Raw genomic sequence first — 22,861 nt, 5'->3', positions numbered from 1 at the left:
ATTAAATAAATAAATCTTTAAGAAAAAAAATTTGTGAAGTAATATTTAAAAAAAAAAGACATTTAAGATTGGCTATAAGGGTCAGAAGTTGAGAGAAGAGGGCTGGCCTGTGATTTAAACACGGGAGTCATCTTTACATGGGTCCGCTGTTGAAAGTGGGAAGGCTCATCTGAGGAGAGTGACACTGCCACCTATCAAGTTCTCTCAAACACTATTTATTGGGCATTTATTCTATTCTGGCCATTTTTACAGGCAATTTACATTCTCATTTAATCCTCACTGTCATCTTATTAGATAGAAACTACATCTCCAACTTACAAAAGGAAGGGAGGGGGGCACAGAAGGATGGAGGGAGGAAGAAAATAAAGGAAAAGAAAAGAAGAGAAAAGGAAAAAGAAAAGAAACTAAAGCTTCGATAAAGCAATTAGTCCACAGTCATCATTAGTAAGTGAGGGAGACAAGACTAACTCCATTGCCTGTGCTTCAGCCCTTGTGGCCCGGCTACCAGAAGCATTAACACGATCTGGGAATGTTAAAAAGTAGAATACTGAGGCGTACTGAATACCCAGGCACACTGAATCAGAATCAAAATTTGAACAAGTTCTCTGGGTACTTTCAGTGTATGAAGCACCTGGCTCTAGAATGAGTTCCACACAGGCAGGCGCTACGCCAAGAGCCTAGCCGTGGGAAGACGAGTGCTTTTCGCCTCTGTATTTCTGCTCACGGTTCATTCTCTGCCTAGATTGCCGCCTCTCCTATTTGCTTGTCAAACCTTTTTCCTTTTTTGAATTGTACGGTTCACAGTCTCAGGCTAGGTCCCTCCGCTGCACACTCAGGTACTCATCGCTACTGTAATTAACTCTCGGATCACAATTCTGTCTCCTCCACCGGCGTATGAACGTCTCTAGGGCAAGATACTGTTCTTTCTCGCTAAAGTAATTACACCGCCAGGCAAACTCGAGACCAAGCGCTGATGCCCAGTCACTGTTTGAACGGATGCGTGAAACTCAGTCTCTCGCCAGCAAGGACCAGCGAAGGCCCACTGAAGCCCCCTAAGCCGGCGAGGGAAGGGAGGCAGGGCAAGGAGAGGACGCCGGCGGGAGGTTTAAATACCCGAGCTCCTTTGGCCCCCCCCCCCCCCCCCCCCCCCGGGCAGAGTGGTCGAGCGCATGCGCGCAGTTCACGGTCCCGCCTCCGAGGGCTTTCCCCGCATGCGCGCAGTTCACGGTCCCGCCTTCGAGGGCTTTCCCCGCATGCGCGCGAGCCCGGATGTGGAATAAGTTGGTTGAAAGCGCGCGGGATTCCGGCCATGGCGGCGCTGGGATTCATGACGTGTGGCTGCAATTGGTTTTCGGCTTTGGCGCTCGGGGTGACTCTACTCAAATGCCTTCTCATCCCCACCTAGTAAGGGGCCCGCACGCTCGGGGAGTGAGTGGGCAGGGAGGCCCCGCGGTTGGTCAGGGCGGAAGTGAGAAGCGTTAATAACCCTGTTCGGGGGCGGAGGGCCTGTGGTTGCCTGTCAGATGGTAAATGCTTTCTGGACCCGAGAACTAGGGCAGCGCCGTGGTAGCTGGCTTCAGGTCTGGCGCAGGCTGGCTTGGGGCAGGTCACTTGATCGTTTATGAGCCTCAGGATCCTGGTCCCTGAGATGCACGCTAAGAACACCCGCCTCACCATTGAGCCAGGATTTATCAGCTGCCTGCGCTCGGGTGGGGGTCCTGAGTCTGGGAAATAAGAGTCGGGAGCAAGACAGTTGTGGTCTTTGCCCTCGTGGGGTTGGTGGGGACAGATAGATAAACCCGAAAGTTTCAGAGTGTGAAAAGACTGTAAAGAAAGTAGGGACTGACCAAGTGGCAGGTTTTATTTTTAACTCAGACAGGAGGTACTGTTTGAGTAAAAAATCTGAAGGATGAAAAGTGTCCACAATGTGAAAAGGACTTTAGACACAGGAAAGAGCAAGTATAAAGGCCCCGAGGTAGGAATGAACTTGGAGCATTCTAGGAACAGAAAGTGGCCTTTGTGGCTAAAAGGACAGTAAGGGAGGAGGAGAGTGGCACAAGATGAGGTTACGCAGTGGCCACATCATGCAGGGTTAATGAAGGTCATAGTTACGCTGTTGAATGGAAAATGGATGCAGGGCCAAGACTGGACATAGAAACTGGCGAGGAAGCAACCGCCGAATGATGGCGTGTACGAAAGGGGTACTCAGGATTTGTTAATACTAGCTTCTGCCTTACCTTCACTCTTCCTAACTCTTCTCACTTCTTGACTTTTCATTTTCCTCTCATCCCTTTTCTCCTTTCCCTTTGGGCCTCCCTACCCCAGCTTAGGGTTTGGTTTATTGGTAGCCTTTGATTCAAGCTTTTGGTGGTCTCTTTTTAAATATGGGAGAGTTGTATGTATAGCAGGTATGTCCATACTGATATGTGTATGTAATTTTATTTTACTTTATTTTTTGAATATTTATTTTTTATTTATTTCTCTCCCCTTCCCCCCCCCCCCCATTGTCTGCTCTCTGTGTCCATTTGCTGTGTGTGTTCTGTGTTGGCTTAGATTCTTGTCAGCAGCACTGGGAATCTATCTTTCTGTTGCACCATCTTGCTGTGTCAGCTCTCCATGTGTGCAGCACCACTCCTGGGCAGGCTGCGCTTTTGTTGGGCGAGGCAGCTCTCCTTGCAGGGTGCACTCCTTTCATCTGGGGCCCCCCTACACGGGGACGCCCCTGCGTGGCATGGCACTCCTTGTGCACATCAGCACTGTGCGTGGACCAGCTGTCCACATGGGTCAGGAGGCCCTGGGTTTGAACCCTGGACCTGCCATGTGGTAGGCAGAAGCTCTATCAGTTGAGCAAAATCCACTTCCCTGTATATGTAATTTTATAAGCAATGGAATGTATATGTAGGTTCAGCAAAATGACTTATATGGATTTGGGAAAAGAAGGGATTGGCTGGTTTAACTTTCTGCATAACTGAAAACAACACGTGTATTCCAATTCTATGAATTGGAAAAGTCTTTTTAAGAGATAGGAAATTCCTTTCAAGTTAGAGTAAGTGGGAATTTTTAAAATTATAGGTCTCTGTATTTAAGGTGATATTTTTTGCTTCAATTACTTCGACCTAGAAATGTATCTTTAGAGTTGCTATTTTGAACAGTGTTCTTGGTCTGGGACTAAGAAAGTTGTACATAATGTATATAATGCTCTGCTTCTTAAACCGGAAATTTGCAAAGTTACAGGATACATGCAAATATATTCAAAATAATATTTCTAACTGCTTTATTACACGGCAGGCACTGCAGCTAGGCACTAGAGAGAAGACAAAATGGATATGATCTCTGACCCTATGAGTGTGTAGTTAGTTAGGGTAAGAGGTAAGAAGCAAATCAACACAAATACTTAATTACATAACTACAACCCGTGTTAAATGTTATAAAAGAAAAGTACAGGATCCTGCAAAGGGGGCCAGGAAATGGAACTTACTTTACTTTGGGTGTCAGGGAAGGTTTCTGAGGAGCTGACATATAATTGGAGGCCTGAAGAATGAATGAGGAATGATCAACCTTGCAAACTATGTGTTTGTGTGGAGAACATAGCTGTAAGAGAGTGTACTATAGGAGCAAAGGCCATTTGGTGGGAAAAACTTGGCAAGTTTGGGCAACTAGAATAAGGCCGGTATAGGTGTAATGTTATAAGCAACAGGGAGGGTAGCATGCAGGGATGGAAAGATAGACAGGGATAAAATCATTGAAGAGCTTATAAAAACAGGATGAGAAAAGTCTGGATTTTATTCTAAGATCAATAGAAATGGTTGGCATTTATAAAATATTTCTCTGACTGCTGTATAAATGACTGGAAAAGACAGAGTAACACTAAGAAGGCTGCTTAAAGATTTTGAAGAAATCCAGCTGAGAGATGATGGTAACCTGAACCAGTGTGGTGGCAGGGGGATAGAAAGAAGTAGACAGATTGATTATTTATTTTGCAAGTAGAGATCACAAGAATTATCTTGAGGTCAGGAAGGATTCCCAGAGAAAATGAGTTAAATTGGAGGCATTTGTTGATTTAAGAGCAACAGCTCTTAAATCAGATTGCCTGGGTTACTTAATTTCTTACTTCCCTCATATGTAAAATGGTAAGAGTTATAGTACCCACCTCATAGGGAGTGTTCCAGGCAGAGGGAAAAGAATGGCTGGAGCATAGAAGACAAGGTGAGGTGGAAGGATAGTGAGAAATGGGCTGGAAAGGTGAGTGGACAAGATCAAGAAGGCTCTTGTAAGCTATGTTAAGGAATTTCTGTTTTATCCATGGGGTAGAGACCTTTTGACAGGTTTTCCACAGGGCTGAGTGACCTCACATTTGTGTGTTAGAAAGATTACCTTGCCTGCAGTTTGATGGATATATTAAGGAAAGGCAAGAATTAATATGGGGAGTTCAGTTGGAAACTGTGGATTGACAGTGGTTTGATGATATTAGTGCTTTTTAATTTTTAAAAAAAGAAAATAGTCTCTTGATATTTTGCCTTATGTCACTAGTCTTGTCAATTTTTTTTTCCCCAAATACAGTTTCAGCAAGTTAAAACTACTTTTTTTTTTTTTTAAGATTTATTTTTATTTATTTAATTCCCCTCCCCCGGTTGTCTGTTTTCTGTGTCTATTTGCTGCGTTTTGTTTCTTTGTCCGCTTCTGTTGTCATTAGCGGCACGGGAAGTGTGGGCGGCGCCATTCCTGGGCAAGCTGCACTTTCTTTCGCGCTGGGCGGCTCTCCTTACGGGGCTCACTCCTTGCGCGTGGGGCTCCCCTATGCGGGGGACACCCCTGCGTGGCAGGGCACTCCTTGCGTGCATCAGCACTGCACATGGGCCAGCTCCACACTGGTCAAGGAGGTCCGGGGTTTGAACCGCGGACCTCCCATGTGGTAGACGGACGCCCTAACCACTGGGCCAAAGTCCGTTTCCCTAAAACTACTTTTACACTTCCTTGTTTATGAACTTCCCTGCCTAAGACTGTAGAGTGAATGAAATTTAACCTTGGAGATCCATGGTGATCTTTTTTTTTTTCTTCCAAATTCTACTCAATTTATTGATTTTTTAAAAAGATATTGCATTAAAGCATGGTGATCATTTTAAACTAACATTCTTTTTAGTCTAACATCAGGTAATCTTTTCTGCCTACTTCTTATTACCTACTATGGACTAGTTGACTAGTCTCAGTGGGGTACAAAGGGGTGCCTCTGGGGTCTTTGTCCTGTCATTCATGTATTCATTTCCTCCATCCACCCACCCATTCATTTGTTTATTCATTCATCCATCCATTAATCAGCAAACATTTCTTAAATACCTGCTATATTCTGGGCACTGTAGTAGACATGGGACACAAAGTTGAAAGACAGTGGGAGGGAAAATCTCAAAGGAATGAGACTTCTCAACATCACCTTTGTGTACTAAAAATCAGTGGGGGAGCTGGGGTAACTCACTAGTTGAGCCCCTGCTTCCCATGTTCATGTCCTGGGTTCAATCCCTGTATCTCCTTTAAATACCTACATATATACATACATACAATGGAGCAATTCTTCAAAATTCTGAATGAAAGTAATTTTCAACCTAGAATTCGGTACCCAGCAAGTATAATATATCAGAAGCACAATCAAATGTACAGCTCAATGAATTTTTGCAAAATGAATATGTGTAACTAGCACCTAAATCAATAAGGAGAATATTATCAGAAGTCCAGAAACCCCTCGTGCCTTCTTCCCATCACTAGCCCTCTATCTCCTGCCAAATGTAGCTAGTCTCACTTCTAACTCCATAGATTAAATTTTGCATACTTTGGGGTTTTATAGAAATGGAATCATTCAGCAGTATTCTCTTTTGGGTCTGGCTTCTTTTGCTCAGCATTAAGTTTGTATGTTATTGCATTTTTAATAGTTAATTGTTTGTTAATTCTCATTGTGTTGTAACAGCTGTTCTCAAACTTTTTGGTCAGGACCCCTTTATCTCTTAAAAATCATTGAGGACCCCAAAGAACTATATGTTTTTGTGGGCTGTAGTTATAGATATTTACCATTTAGAAATTAAATTGTTAAAACAACATATTCCATTGGCCATCAGAGTGATGATAACATCACGTTATGTAACCTCTGGAAATATCACTGTACAGTCATGAGAGAATGAGTGAAATAGGCAAATTAGTAAAATAGTAGTATGAAAATAATTTTGGCCTCACAAACTCCCAAGAGGGTCTCCCTGGGACTCAGAGAACTGCTGCTGTAGAATCTGTTATTAGCACTACATCACAATTTAGTCAGTCATTCTACTGTTGAGGGACATTTGGATAGTTTCCACTTTTTGCCTGGTAAAAATAGTGCTGCATTGGACATTCTTAAACAATATATGTCTTCTGGTGAGCATGTGCTTGTGTTTCTTTTGGGGATACCTAGGAATGAAATTGCTGGGTCATTAGTTCAGTTTTGAATGGTGATTTTGAGGAATCTGTTTGAAATGTGGGTGAAAGAGTCAGGAGGCAGTTGGAGACATGTGTCTCTAGAACTCAGGAAAGAAACCAAGGTTGCGTTATGAGATTTGGGAATCTTGATACAGTTGATAGTGGAAGCATTAAGTGTGAGTAAAATTGACCAGAGCAGAATAATTTGCATGAAAAGAGGACTAAAAACTGAGCCTAGGGGAACATTAGTGTTTACCTGATGAATATTAAAAGAGAAAATCTTGAAAGGAACTGAAAAAGGGTTGGCTAGAAATTCAGGAGAGTTGTTACTGCCAAAACATTATGTAAAACTGTTGGAAAGTGCACATTGGGTTTGGCTATGGAAGTTATTGTTGACTTTGGTGAATGTGGTTAATTCAACAAGAATGTATTGAGCCCATTCATATGTCAGGTATTGTTCTAGACATGGAGTGTAGCAGTGGGCAGTTTGTTTTTTCTACTAAAGATGAGAGATGCATGGATATATTTTTAAATACTGAGGGAGGGAGACAGAATGGGGAGAATCAGGAGACACAGGAAAGACAGGGCAGGGGCCTCTTCCTCCTTTCTTTCTGGTGAATTTCGGTGCATCCTTCGAAGATTTAACTAGTCCTTGAAGCCTCTCTAAATATTCATGTTAGAATTGTATGTTAGCAAGAGGAAGTCACCTCTCTGAGCAACCCCTAAGAAAAATCATGGCCTTTTGGTCAGCCCCTTAGGAAGCTACAAGACCCTTTTCACTTACAGATTCTCAAATTTTCCAAAAGGAGGTCTGACCTCCAAATAAGTGAAATGTTTCAGGCTTATGTAATGTCTTCTTATGTCTTTATAGAACAGTGAGCTAATGCCTATTTAAGTCTTTTTTAGGACAATGAGCTGTGATGGCTTAGAGGGTCTTGGACCTTTTAGATGCATGACTGTGGAATTCATTTTACTGCTGAATAATATTCTGTTACATGAATATACCACATTTTGTTTACCCATTCATCTGTTGATAGACACTGGGTTTGCTTCCACCTTTTGGCTGTTGTGAATAATGCCACTATAAATATGTACAACTATCAGTTTGAGTCCCTGTTTTCAATTATTTTGCATATATATATACCTAGGAGTGGAAGTGCTGGGTCAAGTGGTTATTCTATGTTTAGCTTGTTGAACAACCACCAAACTGTTTTCAGCGATGGTTGCACTATTTTACGTTCCCACCAACAATGAACAAGGGTTCCCTTTTTTCAGTATCCTCACCTATATTTGTTATTTTCAGATTTTTTAGTAATAGCCGTCACACAGGATGTGAAGTGGTATCTCGTAGTTTTAATTTGCATTTCTCTGATGGCTAATGATGTTGAGCATCTTTTCATATACGTATTGGCCGTCTGAATATCTTATTGGAAGAAATGTCTATTCAAATCCTTGGCCCATTTTTTAATTGGGTTGTCTTTTTGTTGTTGAGTTGTAGGACTTCTTTATTATTTTGGATATTAAACCTTTATCAGATATGTGGTTTCCAAATATTTTCTCCCATTCTGTAGATTGTCTTTTCACTTGCTTGATAATGTCCTTTGCACAAAAGTTTTTTTAATTTTTATGAAGTCATTATCTCTTTTTTTTTCTTTGTTGCTTGTTCTTTTGCTCTAAAATCTAAGACTCCATTGCCTGCTACAAGGTCCTGAAAATATTTCCCTATGTTTTCTTGTATTCGCTCTTAGGTGTAAGTTGTTGATCCATTTTGAAATAATTTTTGTTTATGGAGAAAGGTAGGGATTCATGTTCATTCATTTGCTTGTGGATATTCCATTTTCTCAGCACCGTTTGTTGAAGAGACTATTATTTCCCTGTTGAATGGACTTAGCACTCTTGTCAAAAGTGAAGCGCTGGTACATGCTGCAACATGAGTGGACCTTGCAGGCATCATGTTAAATTAAGTCAGACTAGGAAGGACAAACATGATATGGTTTAATCTTATATGTAATACTTAGAATAAGCAATTTTGATAAAGATGGAAAGCAGAATGATGGTTACCAGGGATGAAGGGAGGAAAGAATGGCCAATTATTGCTAAACGAATATGAGTTTTGGTTTGGAATGATGTAAATGATCTGAAAATAGATATTGGTGAAAGGTACACAGTATTGACAGTATACTTAATGTCAAAGGCTTGTCCCCTTAAAATGATATTTGTCTTATGTATATTTTACCACAATTAAATAAACAAGTTTTTAAAGAAAAACATAATTATGGAAATGTGAAGTTGATAAATGTTACAAAATCTCATTTTATTTATCTAATTGTTTCTGGTAGTCATTCCACAGATTTTGAAGTACACCGAAATTGGCTTGCTATCACTCACAGTCTTCCAATATCACAATGGTATTACGAAGTAAGTTTTAATTCTCACTTTTTAAATTAAAAAAAATTTTTAATGCTATGTAAAACTGCATAAGTATTATTGACGTGAAAACAGTTTTCCATGTGATCATAGGTTTTAAGAAATCTTTATAAAAATGAGATACCACTGTTCATACCTCCTAGGATGATGATTTTTAAAAAAAAAATATTTTGGCAAGGACATGGAGAAATTGGAACCTTTGTATGTTGTTGATGGGAATGGAGAATTAATACCTAATAGGTATATTTAATCCTCATAATACCTCATTTTACAAATGGAGAAATTGACTTTCTGTGATTGAATTTGAACCCAAGCTAGTGATTCACTTGTTATGCTTTAGCTCCCTTTTGTATTTGGATAAGTAGACCCATGCCTTAAACTTGTTTATTCATTATTGCAAGGACTCAGATTAATTGTCTTTGAAGTATAGTTAACTGTTTAAGAGAACTGATACCCAAATTAAATAGTTTAGAAGACAGGTTTTAGTGTTCTGCTCAGTCTTACCTGGGATTAATTTTGGGCATGTTTTAAAGGCAACTTAATTTCGTTGTGTTTTTTAAAAGACAAAGAGATGAAAGATTTAAAGTCTGTACACTGGGGAGCAGATGTAGCTCAAGTGGTTGAGGACCTGCTTCCCATATACCAGGTCCCAGGTTTGATCCCACTTAAAAACAGCAAACAAATGAAAAAAAAAAAAGGAACCCAGCTCTCATTGAACAGTGGCTGTAGCTCAGTGGTTGAGCATCTCCTTCCCATGTATGAGGTCCTGGATTCAATCCACAGTACCTCCTAAAAAAAAAAAAAAAAAAAAACACTTTTATTTATTCATTTACTTAAGGTATGTTTTATTTTTATTTTTACCACAGGCAACTTCAGAGTGGACTTTGGATTACCCTCCTTTTTTTGCTTGGTTTGAGTATGTCCTGTCACATATTGCCAAATATTTTGATCAAGAGATGCTGAATGTCCATAATCTGAATTACTCCAGCTCAAGGACCGTACTTTTCCAGAGATTATCTGTCATCTTTACAGATACACTCTTTGTGTATGCTGTCCATGAGTGAGTCTGGGAGCTGTCAATTTGGGTGGAAGATACTAAGAAAATATTAAGTTTTAACTTGCTCCTGATTTGGCAGAAACAATATTCATTCAATAACAGATGTTAGAAGATTCAAAAAAAATGTTGTTTTGTTTTAAACTGTACAGTGGGTGATTACGGTGAGCAGTCTAACGAAATTTGAGGAAGAAAATAGGGGTAAGGTGGGTTTATAAGGCAGAGAGAGAACAGGAGATTGTGAAGGCCCAGAAGTAGGCCCAAGTAGAGTTCCATGGTCATTTCTGTCACTCAAAATGGCTACTTATGCTTTTCCTTCCTTCCTTGCAGCAGCCCCCCAGAGACTGCCATGACCTATTCTATTCTTAGGATACACACACACACCACATGCACACTTGTGCACACATAAATATCATGCTAACCACCAAAGTCCTTAGGTAATCGAATACACATGAATAGAATGTCTTGCATGGTGTCTTCCAAATGATAAATTCTCAGTTACTGTTGATTTCCATCCTGCCCTAATCCTTAAGCTTGCTAGTATGATTGTGACAGAGCGATAACTGTCCCTTCATTGACCCTTGTTATAAAGTAGAGCATTTCTGTTTGTGAGGCCCTTCAGATCAAACCCTGGCCCTGTTAGTGTGTTGTGTTTTAGTTTGCTAAAAGCTGCTAAGAGCAATAGACCAGGAATGTGTTGGCTTTTATACTGGAAAAGTATTAGGTTAAAAGCTTACCGTTGGGAGCAGACATTGCTCAAGTGGTTGCGTGTTTCCTTCACATGTACGAGGTTCGGGGTTCAAGCTGCAGTATCACCTAACAACAGTTAAACGAACAAACGAGAAAACCAACTCAGGGGAACTGATATAGCTCAGTGGTTGAGTGCCAGCTTCCTGTATACAAGCTCCTGGGTTCAATCCCCAGCCCCAGTACCTCAAAAAAAAAAACAAAGCTATAGTCCTCAGGCTGTGAAAATGTCCAAATCAAGGCATCTTCAGCTTGGACTCCTTCTACATGACAAGACGCATGATGCCAAGTGCTTCTCTTTTGGGCCTTGTTGCTTTAACTTCTGGCTACTTGTTTGTGGCTTCCTTTCTTCTGGATTTCTCTCTAAGCTCCTGGGTCCTCCTCTCCGTCTCTGGGACTTTCCTCTCTCTGTCTGCTGCTTTCAGACCTCTGTTTATAAAGTACTCCAGCAAGAGAACCAAGACCCACCCTGATTCACACCTCACTAAAGTCCTCCAGTGGACTTTACCCACAGGTAATGGATTAGATTTAAGAACATGCCCACAGGAATGGATTAGATTTAAGAACATGATCTTTTCTCGTGTCCACAAAATCCCTCAAACTGTCACTGTCTTTTGGGAATCTTTTAACCCCTGCTTATTCCATTGAGTAATTTCCTGTTTGATACTCTAACCTTTAATTTGTCTATTTCAAGCTCCTGGAGAAGGTGTGTACAGGCAGAAGGGGGTGAGGCAGGGAGTAGAATCCATTCCCTTTAGCAGTGTAGAGGGAGCAGTTAAGTAAGATATAAATTGTTGAAACTCCAAGTGCCAGTTCCCAGAATCAGGTACTCTATATAGATTATTAGCTTATTTAATTTTCTCAATTACCTTATAAGGTTGTTGTCTCTTTTTGTGAGGAAACTGAGACTTAGTGGGGATAAAGGCATCTTTTGCTAGTTCTTCTTTAATTGCATCCTTTTTTTAAAAAAATTATTTTATTGAAATATCATTCATATATGAACATACATGAACAATAAGTATATAATAAAAGTTGTGAACTTACAGAGCAAACATGCATATCATCATTTAGGACAACCATACAGCACCCCACCACCAACAGGTTGCATTGTTGTTTTATGTTACAGACTATGAAAGAGCATCGTCAAAATATTACTACAAACTATTTCCCATATCTTTCATTTGGTGTATTTTTCCCCCAACTCACCCGATTATTAACACCCTGTATTAGTATTATATATTTGTTATAGTTCATGAGAAACGTTCTCATATTCTGTTAACCACAGTCCATCTTCTGGCACAGGATTCACTGTGTTAAACAGTCCCATACCATTCAAAGTTTATACTCAGTGGCTTTCATTTTCATGTTTGGCTTTTATCACCTCAGTCAACTTGAGAAAGTTTTCATTTCTCCAAAAGGAAAAATTCCAGTACCCTCTTATATCCCACTATTGTTGTCACTTAGAATTGATGTAGTATCTTCTTTACCATTGCTGGAAAAATATTAGCATTACTGTTAACTATCATCCATATGTTACATTGGTTGTTATTTTTCCCATGTATCACTATATTCTTAACACTTTGTAAAAGAATGTTCTTATATTTATACTATTAGCTACAATCTTCTTCTACTACCAAAAAATTGTCATAGCCCCTAGATTATCCTCTAGCTTCCTTTCAATTTACATTTACGTCCGCAAACTACCCCTTTTAGCCACAATCACATTTATAAATCAGCAGTGTTAATTATATACCCTATGTGTCTAACTCTATTCATTTCTACACTTTTACAATAAATCTTATTAAAAATTCTACATACATTAAGCTTCGGCTCCCATTCTTAACCCACGTTCTATCTCCTAATAAACTATACTCTAGACCTTACCTCTGGGGGTTAACTCATTGTATTTAATTAACAGTGAGATAACATAAGATATTTGTCCTTTTGTGTCTGGCTTATTTCACACAACATAATGTCCTCAGGGTTCATCCATGTTGTCATATGCTTCCTGATTTCTTATAGCTGAATAATATTCCATTGTGTGTATATACCACATTTTGTTTATCCATTCATCCATTGATGGAGTGTTGGGCTGTTTCCGTGTCTTAGCAATTGTGAATAATGCTGCTATGAACATCCGTGCACAAATGTCAGTTCACATCCTTGATTTCAGTTCTTCTGAATATATTCCTAGTAATGGGATTTCTGGATCATATGATTATTCCATATTCAGCTTCTTGAGATACCCCCAAACTGTCTTCCACAGAGGTTGCAGCATTCTGCAACCTACCAACAGGGAAGGATACTTCTCCACATCCTTTCTAGCACTTGTAGACTTGTAGTTTTCTGTTATTGTTTTTTTTAATAATGGCCATTCTATAAGGTGTGAAATGATATTTCAATGTAGTTTTGTGTGTGTGTTTTTTAAGATTTATTTTTATTTATTTTTCTCCCCTTCTCCCCCACCACCCCTGTTGTCTGCTCTCTGTGTCCATTCACTGTGTGTTCTTCTGTGTCCCCTTGCATTATCCAGGGGCACTGGGAAACTGCATCACTTTTTTATTGCGTCATCTTGCTGCGTCAGCTCTCTGTGTGTGCAGCACCACTCCTGGGCAGGCTGCACTTTTTTTTCCGCATGGGGCAGCTCTCCTCACGGGGTGCACTCTTTGTGCATGGGATACCCCTGCGTGACACAGCACTCCCTGTGTGCAGCAGCACTGCACATGGGCCAGCTCACCACATGGGTCAGGAGGCCCTGGGTTTGAACCCTGGACCTCCCATATGGTAGGTGGACGCTCTATCTATCTATATCCGCTTCCCATCTCAATGTAGTTTTGATCCCCATTTCCCTAATAGCTAGTGATGTTGAACATTTTTTATGTGCCTTTTGGCCATTTCTGTTTCCTCTTTCGAGAAATGTCTATTCAAGTCTTTTGCCCATTTTTAAATTGGGTTGCTCAACTTTTTATCATTGAATTGTTGATATCTTTATATAAAATGGATATCAAACCTTTGACAGATATGTGTGTTCCAAATATTTTCTCTCATTGAGTAGACTGCCTTTTTACTTTCTTGTCAAAATCTTGCTTTTTTTTTTTAAGATTTATTTTTTATTTATTTCTCTCCCCTCACCCCCTGCCCCCAGTTGTCTGCTCTCTGTGTCTATTCGCTGTGTGTTCTTCTGTGACCACTACCATCCTCATGAATGGCACCGGGAATCTGTATTTCTTTTTGTTGTGTCAGCTCTCCGTGTGTGTGGCGCCATTCTTGGACAGGCTTCACTTTCTTTCGTGCTGGGCAGTTCTCCTTATGGGGCGCACTACTTGCATGTGGAGCTCCTCTACGCGGGGGACACCCCTGCGTGGCAGGGCACTCCTTGAGTGCATCAGCACTGCACATGGACCAGCTCCACACGGGTCAAGGAGGCCCGGGGTTTGAACTGTGGACCTCCCATGTGGTAGGCGGACACCCTATCCATTGGGCCAAGTCCACTTCCTGACAAAATCTTTCAAAAAACAAAAGTTTTCATTTTGAGGAGGTCCCATTTATTTTTCTTTGTTGATTGTGCTTTGGGTATAAGGTTTAAGAAACTATCGCCTACAGCAATATCTTGAAGATGTTTCCCTACATTTTCTTCTAGGAGTTTTATGGTTGTAGCTTTCATATTTAAGTCCGTCATCCATTTTGAGGTAATTTTTGTATAAGGTGTGAGGTAGGGGTTCTCGTTCTCTTTTTTGGATATGGATGTCCAGTTCTCCCAGCACCATTTATTGAATAGACTGTTCTGGCCCACCTAAGTGAACTTGGCAGCCTTGTCAGAAATCACTTAACCATATAAAAGGGAAAATCTAAGGTCATGTATATTATTAGAAGGACAGCTAAAAAATATAACATGGGACTGTATAGCAGAGCCAAACCTTGTGTGAAGTATGAGTATTGGTAATATTACATATATAAGATATTTTTCTTTGAAATTGAACAAATGTACTTTAATGTTACAAGACGTTAACATCAGGCAAAAATACAACCAAAGCAAAATATGGACAGTAATATATAGTAATATATTAATAATCTTACATTAGGGTAAAAAACAAAAGGAACTATACTAAGTGAAACAAACTAAAGATACTACATATTGTTTAGCTTGTCTATACAAAATATAAATATAAATAAATTAGAAACAATAGCAGCTATATACAACAGGAAGCATAGAGAGATTGAGAGGTGATTATTAAGGGGTAGAGCTTTTTTGTTTGTTTTTTGTTTTTTATTATTACTACTGGAATAATGAAAATGCTGTAATAATAATTGAAGTGATGAATGCACAACTATCACAATACCAAATACCACTGATTGTACACCCTGGATGGATTGTATGCTTTATTTATATATATCAATAAAACTGATTCTTTAAAAAATCAATTGACCGTAGATGTGAGGCTCTATTTCTGAGTTCTTGATTTGGTTCCATTGGCCAATATGTCTATCTTTATGCTAGTATCATGCTGTATTTACTACTGTAGCAAAGTATTATAATATGATTTAAAGTCAGGATGTGAGGGTCCTCCAGCTTCATTCTTCTTTTTAAGACATTTTTGACTATTCAGGGCCAAATAATATTGATAATTAGCTTTTTCCATTTCTGAAAAAAAAAAGCCATTGTGATTTTATTGAGATTGCATTGAAACTGTAAATCAGTTTGGGTAGGATTGACATCTTAACGATATTTATTTAGTCTTCCAATCCTTGAACACAGACTGTCCTTCGATTTATTTTAGGTCTTCTTTGGTTTCTTTTAGCAATGTTTGGTAGTTTACTGAATACAGGTCTTTTCTGTCGTTAGTTAAGTTTATTGCTAAATATTTTATTCTTTTAGTCGCTGTTATAAATGGAATTTTTTTTCTGACTTCCTCCTCATATTGCTTACCAGTAGTGTATAGAAACGCTACTGAATTTCACATATTAAGCTTTTGTGTCCTGCCACTTTGCTGAACTTGTCTATTAATTCTAATAGCTTTGTCGTGGATTTTCCAGGATTTTCTATGTAGAGGATCATATCGGAATAGTGAAAGTTCCCCCCATACCCTCAAAATGGCATCCTCGTCTCTTTGTTCGTTGTTTGTGCTTGTTGTCTGCTTGTTGTCCATTTGTTTTTTCTTTGGGAGGCACCAGAAACTGAACCCAGGACCTCCCAAGTGGGAGGCAGGTGCTCAACTGCTTGAGCCACATCCACTCCCTGCTTGTTTTTTTGTTTTTGCTCATTGTCTTTGCTCAATGTCTGATCATTGTCAGTCTTCTATGGGAGGCACCGGGAATGGAACCCAGCACGTCCCATGTGGGAGGCGGCCACTCAACTGCTTGAGTCACATCCACTCCCATATAATGGAAGTTTTACTTCTTCCTTTCCTATTTGGGTGCCTTTTATTTCTTTTTCTTGCCTAATTACTCTAGCTAGAACTTCTAGCACAATATTAAATAACAGTAGTAACAGTGGACATCCCTGTCTTATTCATGACCTCAGAGGGAAAGCTTTCAGTCTTTCACTGTTGAGTAAAATGTTAGCTTTGGGTTTTTCATATATGCACTTTGCCATGTTGAGAAAGCTTCCTTCTATTTCTTTTGGAGTGTTTTTGTCAAGAAAGGATGCTTTACTTTGTCAAATGCCTTTTCTGCATTAGTTGAGAGGATCATGTGATTTGCTTCTTCTGTTTGTTAATGTGGTTTATTACACTAATTGATTTTCTTGTGTTGAACCACCCTTGCATACATGGGATAAAACCAGCTTGATTGTGGTATGTAATTCTTTTTTTTTTTTTTTAAAGATTTATTTATTTATTTAATTCCCCCCCCTCCCCTGGCTGTCTGTTCTTGGTGTCTATTTGCTGCGTCTTGTTTCTTTGTCCGCTTCTGTTGTCGTCAGCGGCACGGGAAGTGTGGGCGGCGCCATTCCTGGGCAGGCTGCTTTTTCTTTTCACGCTGGGCGGCTCTCCTCACAGGCGCACTCCTTGCACGTGGGGCTCCCCCACGCGGGGGACACCCTTGCGTGGCACAGCACTCCTTGCGCGCATCAGCACTGCGCATGGCCAGCTCCACACGGGTCAAGGAGGCCCGGGGTTTGAACCGCGGACCTCCCATATGGTAGACGGACGCCCTAACCACTGGGCCAAAGTCCGTTTCCCTTTTTTTTTTATTTTATTTTATTTTTTTAAAGATTTTGAACTTTTCACAGCCTTGGAATTGTAAGCTTTTACCCCAAAGAAAAGCCATACCATTTCTGGTACTTTGCATCAGCACCCCTTTGGCAAACTCAAACACCTCCTATTCAATTTTTTAGAAGAGCTTGAACAAATTTGTATTAGATCATCTTTGAATGATTGGTAGAATTCACTGGTAAAGCTATCTGGTCCTGGGTTTTTCATTTTTAGGAGACTTTGGGTGACTGTTTTTAATCTCTTTACTTGTAATTAATTTGTTGAGGTCTTCTATTCTAGGGTCAGTGTAGGTTGTTGTGTGTTTCTAGGAATTTGTCCATTTAGTCTATGTTGTCTAGTTTGTTGGAGTACATTATACATAGTATCCTTTTATAATCTCTTATTTCTGCAGGGTCAGTGGTATTGTCCCCTCTCGTTTCTAATTTTATTTATTTGCATGTTCTTTTTTCCTTTTTCTGTCTAGCTAAGGGTTTGTCAGTTTTGTTGATTTTCTCAAAGAACCAAATTTTGGTTTTGTTTATACTCTCTTGGTTTTTTGTTCTCAATTTCATCTATTTCTGCTGTCATCTTTATTACTTCTTTCCTTCAGCTTGGTTTGGCATTACTCTACTGTTCTTTTTCTAATTTCTCCAAGTGTGCAGTTATGTTTTTTAATTTTAGGTCCTTCTTTTTAATGGTAAGCATTGAGTGTTGTAAATTTCCCTCTCAGTACTGCCTTCTTTGCTGTATCCCACAAGTTTTGATACATTGTTTTCTCATTTTCATTCATCTTGAGATATTTACTGATACCTCTTGAAATTTCTTCTTTGACCCATTGGTTATTTAAGAGTATATTGTTTAATTTCCATATATTTGTGACTTCCCTTTTTCCATCCATTACTGATTCCCAATCCATCCCATTATGATCAGAGAAAGTGCTTTCTGTAATTTCAGTCTTTTTAAATTTATTGGGACGTGTTTTGTGACCCAGCGTATGGTCTGTACTGGAGAAGGATTCATGAGTGCTTCGAGAAAATGTATATCCTGTTATGTGGGAGTATATTGCTCTATAAATGTTTGTTAAATTTAGTTCATTCATCATATTATTCAAGGTCTATGTTTCTTTATCCTCTGTCCAGCTGTTCTGTCCAGTGCTGAGAGTAGTATATTGAAGTGTCCAACTATTATTGTAGAGACGTCTATTTCACCCTTTAGGTTTGCCAGGGTATGCCTCGGAGCACCCAGGTTAGATGCATAAATATTTGTTATAATTATTTCTTCTTGGTGAATTGCCCCTTTTATTAATATATAATGACTTTCCTCATCCCTTATAACAGTTGTGCATTTAAAATATATTTTGTCTGGGAAATGGATGTAGCTCAACCAATTGGACTCTCATCTACCATATAGGAGGTCCAGGGTTTGATGCCCAGGGCCTCCTGGTGAGGGCAAGCTGGCCCACGCAGCAAGCTGGCCCACATGGAGTACCAGCCCATGTGGGAATGCTGCCTCGCACGGGAAAAGCCCCCCACGTAGGAGTGCCAGCTGACATGGAGAGCTGGCGCAGCAATATGATGCAACAAGAGACACAGAGGAGAGAAAATAAGATGTAGCAGAACAGGGGAGCTGAGGTGCGAGAGAGTGATTGCCTTTCTCCCACTCCGGAAGGTCCCAGGATTGGTTCCCGGAGCTGCCTAATGACAATACAAGCAGACACAGAAGAACACACAGCAAATGGACATAGAGAGCAGACAACAGGGGGAATGGTGGAAGAAATAAATAAAATAAAAATATTTTTTAAAAATCTGTTTTGTCCGATATTGGTATTGCTACTCTAGATCTTCTTTTTTTTTTTTTTGAAGGACAATTTTGCTGAAAAAGAATTCTTGGCTGGTAGTTTTTCCTTTTCAGTGCCTTATATACATCATACCACTTTGTTCTCACCTCCATGGTTTTGATGAGAGATTGGCACTTAGTCCACTTGAGCTTCCCTTGTATGTGATCCATTTCTTTTCTCGTACTGCTTTCAGAATCCTCTCTTTATCCCTGAATAGTATGTGTCTTAGAGTAGGTCTATTCAGATTTATTCTGTTTTGGGTGTGTTGTCCTTCTTGGATATTGATATTTATGTCTTTCATAAGAGTTGGGAAGTTTTTGATCATCATTTCCTTAAACATTCTTTTTTTTCAAGATTTATTTTTTATTTATCTCTTTCCCCTTACCCCACCCCCCCCCCGCCACTGTGTGCTCTCTGTGTCCGTTCACTGTGTGTTCTTCTGTGTCCACTTGCATTCTTGTCAGTGGCACTGGGAATCTGTGTCTCTTTTTGCTGAATCATCTTGCTGCGTCAGCTCTCTGTGTGTGCAGCGCCACTCCTGGGCAGGCCATGCTTTTTTCACGCAGGGTGGCTCTCCTTGCAAGGTGCACTCCTTGGGCATGGGGCTCCCCTACACAGGGGCACCCCTGCGTGGCACAGCACTCCTTGCGCGCATCAGCACTGTGCATGGGCCAGCTCACCACACGGGTCAGGGGGCCCTGGGTTTGAACCCTGGACCTCCCATGTGGTAGGCGGATGCTCTATCGGTTGAGCCAAATCCACTTCCCATCCTCAAACATTCTTCCTGCCCCTTTTCCACTCTCTTCTCCTTCTGGAACACCTATAATGTATATGTTTGCATGTTTGATGTTGTCATTCAATTCTCTGAGACCCTATTCAATTTTTTCCATTCTGTCTGTTTTCCTGTCTTTTCAAATTCAGATATTGTCCTTGATTTCACTTATTCTTCTGCCATTTCAAATCTGCCTCTAATGTATTTTAATCTCATTCATTGTGTCTTTCATTCCCACAAGCTCTGTTACTTTGCGTGCTTTCAAATTGTTTTTTATGCTCATCCAGTATCTTCTTAATATCTTTATCTTTTTAGTCAACTCCTTGAATTATTTTAGGAGACTCATGTGATTGTCATTGATTAGTTGTCTTAAATCCTAAGTCTTCTTAAGATTTTTTGTTTGTTCCTTTGGCTGGGCCATCTCTTCCTGTTTCTTATATGGCTTATAATTTTTTTGCTGATATCTAGGCATCAGATTATCTTGTGAATTTACTCTGTTGCTCAATTTCTTTCTCTTGCCTAGTGGTTTTGTTTCATGGCTCTTCTTTGATTTTTGGTTCAACTTATTCTTAGTCTTTAAAATTGCCCAGCTTAAGTTATCAAAATAGGGCCAGGGACTCACTAATGGGGTACAGATGCACTCCAAGGGATCTGGGATGAGACTACCAAGTGTTTTTTCTCCTTGCAGTTTCCCATCTATCCAGAAGATGGTGCTTTTCAGAAAAATTCTTTCCACAGATGTGTCTCTTTGAGCCTCCACTTGCTTGTTATTCTGGTCTGCCCAGAGCTGACATTCTACGTGGACTCTGCTTGCCAAACTCACTGAAGATAAACCTTTCTCCACCCTCCTGTGGACCCCCACTCCTCCCAGGGAGAAAGATATCTGTTCCTCTCTCATTCGGCTGCAGTGAGCCACAGGTTTTATCCAGGCTGTTCGCTTTGAGGGTGGGGGATGGTGCCATTCCCAGGCTCAGAGACTAGTAACTCATGGTTTTCGTTTCGGCTTCTTCATGTCTCTGTCCCTCACCTTCCTGGAGGATGTACAGCATTCTCATCTGCAGATCCCCAGAGCAGCTCCCTCAGTCAGCTTTTTGCCCTTCCTCCCTTGTTTTTGTGAGAGTTGAGCCCTGCCCACCTACTCTGATGCCATCTTCCTAGAAATCCCGGTGTTCTTCTCTTCTTCCCTCCTACTCCTTGGCCAACACACTCACTTCCTCATGGCTCTTTATTGTGTTTATTATTTGTTTTAGATTTCTTTATTTTTAGAATTCACCAATATTAAAACATTTTCAAATCTTTTTACAGAATAATACTTCTTCATTGTTGAAATTTTGGACAACATAGGAAGTGTACACACAAACATAGTAAAAATGATCCATTCTCTTCTACCTTTAGCTATCATTAACATTTTTTTTTTAAGATTTATTTATTTATTTAATTCCTCCCCCCCCCCCCCCCCCCCCCCGTTTGTCACAGCAGCCTGTGCCTCACCACACAGGTCTGGGATACCTTTTTTTTTTTTTTTTACTAGAAGGTCCCAGGGATCAAACATAAGTCCTTCATATGGTAAACAGGAACTCAATTGCTTGAGCCCACAGCCGTTCCTTAATAATATATCTTGACCTTTAAATGACATTTTTTACTAAGGATTTTTTCTATTATTTGGACAATTGGAGATGTAAGTTCATGTCTCTATTTTTAATTTGTCAGGTATAACGATAAATAACTTAGAGTAATATATCATCCTGGTCTATACTTTTCACTGTCAAGGACTGATGCAGTTCAATTTCGACTTTTTTTTCACATCAGCAAAGCTGAGAAAGGGAAGTAGAACTGGCATAGAGGTCTTTGTTTCTGCTGCCACCTTTTTAAGAAGTCATGTGGTTGTTCAATTAAGAAGGCACAGCCAATTGGTCAGGAATAACTAATAAAGTATGTATCTTAGTGTACACTGCTGAAGTATTATGTTCTAATGAAGATAAAAGTTGTTTCTGATTCTTTGCTGATGTTTCATTTTAGGTGTTGTAAATGCATCGATGGGAAAAGAGCAGGGAAAGAACTGACAGAGAAGCCAAAGTTTATTTTATCGGTATTACTGCTGTGGAACTTTGGGCTGTTAATTGTAGACCGTATCCTTGACATTTTCTGTACTTTTCCCTTACTTATTCTGAAATCTACCAAGTAGAAGATTACTTCTCATGTGATAATAATTGTGAAATCTGAGTTTTTGAAAATGGGTATTGGGTATGTTAGTGAGCTCCTAAAGCTGGTCTTTACCCATCTTTACCACACTACAGTTGTCAGAGCCTCTTTCTCTGAAAAGTTCATTGTGATGTGTGCAAATCCAAAAAATAATATCCTGGGATTTGTTAACAATCTTTAGATTAATTGAATACATATGTCTTAAATAGCTTTTTATAATATTATTTTACATTTCTTACATGAAAATGGCATATTTCAGTGTTGCATATGGGAACAGGCAGGCCTTCGTTGACCTTGCTACTTATGTACAAGGTGCTCAGATCCAGTAGGTTTGAATTGTAATTAAATCCTAATGATAGAAACCTAATATTTTACAATTTTCCTATTCTTAGCTTGGTATGGAGGAAAGAACCCAGACTTTGGTTTAAAACTGGACTCAAAACTTAGTTATGTCTTAGTAGCTTTAGGACTGTGAATAATGTCTCTGAGCACTAATTCCCTTATCTATAAAATGAGGATGATGATTCTGACTACCTCAAAGTTTCATTTTGAGGCTTAATAAAAAATATGTCATTGTATGTGATGTAAGGAAGGAGTGCTGCATGTTAGTAGTCCTTCAGTACCTATTAGGTCCTTTTCTTTCTCATTTTCTAAAAATTCTTTTAAAAATTGTAATTCTAAAAAAAATGCTGAATTTTTTATTTCTTTTTCAAAAAAACTTCTGGCCCTTTAAAAATACTTCATAGGCTATTTAGGATAGGAAGGAATGGAAAGGTTTCCCTTTTTTCTGTTTAAACGGAAATTTTAATTAAAGAGTTTGTCCAGGATTTGACTGTTTATCGAAAACAGATTCATGAGAAATCCAAACAGGTAGTAATATTTTTGTCTTTAATTTACCCTTTGGAAAAACATTTGTAGTATGTGTATTTGATCTGATGGCATGGGTTTATTGTGAATTTAGTTTCCTCTGTTCTCTTTCCTTAACATCAGTCCAGATATTCATTTCCAGTACAATGGTTTTTTATTTGGATTAATGCTACTCTCCATTGCACGATTATTTCAGGTAAACAACAAAATTTGTGAATACCGTTTTTTCCCCCTTAAATGTGGTTTTTAGCTTGTAAAGGCAGCAGTGTAATGGATGATGGGTAAATTTATTTGACCATCTGTTTTGAGTCTCCAAGTGCTGTAGA

General features: G+C 39.6%; 1 protein-coding gene across 3 annotated transcripts in view; it reads left to right on the top strand.

Moving 5' to 3' along the window:
• The first annotated feature begins 1,217 nt into the window (after nucleotides 1-1,217).
• The window catches only part of ALG8 (ALG8 alpha-1,3-glucosyltransferase), a 44,459-nt gene continuing 22,815 nt past the window's right edge, over nucleotides 1,218-22,861 (top strand). For 2 of the 3 annotated variants that reach the window (XM_071218283.1, XM_004461067.5), the window contains exons 1-5: nucleotides 1,218-1,404; nucleotides 8,778-8,856; nucleotides 9,732-9,925; nucleotides 21,486-21,595; nucleotides 22,664-22,731. In XM_071218283.1, the coding sequence (XP_071074384.1) occupies nucleotides 1,310-1,404; nucleotides 8,778-8,856; nucleotides 9,732-9,925; nucleotides 21,486-21,595; nucleotides 22,664-22,731 (546 nt within the window). In that variant the 5' untranslated portion in view covers nucleotides 1,218-1,309. The remainder of the gene's footprint in view (nucleotides 1,405-8,777; nucleotides 8,857-9,731; nucleotides 9,926-21,485; nucleotides 21,596-22,663; nucleotides 22,732-22,861) is intronic. The other variant, XM_071218282.1, reaches the window with a different exon arrangement.

This window comes from Dasypus novemcinctus, chromosome 10 (genome assembly GCF_030445035.2).
Source record: "Dasypus novemcinctus isolate mDasNov1 chromosome 10, mDasNov1.1.hap2, whole genome shotgun sequence".
Taxonomy (NCBI): Eukaryota; Metazoa; Chordata; class Mammalia; order Cingulata; family Dasypodidae; genus Dasypus; species Dasypus novemcinctus.
The sequence above is the reverse complement of the archived record's forward strand: the minus strand, read 5'-3'. Positions and strand labels throughout refer to the sequence as shown.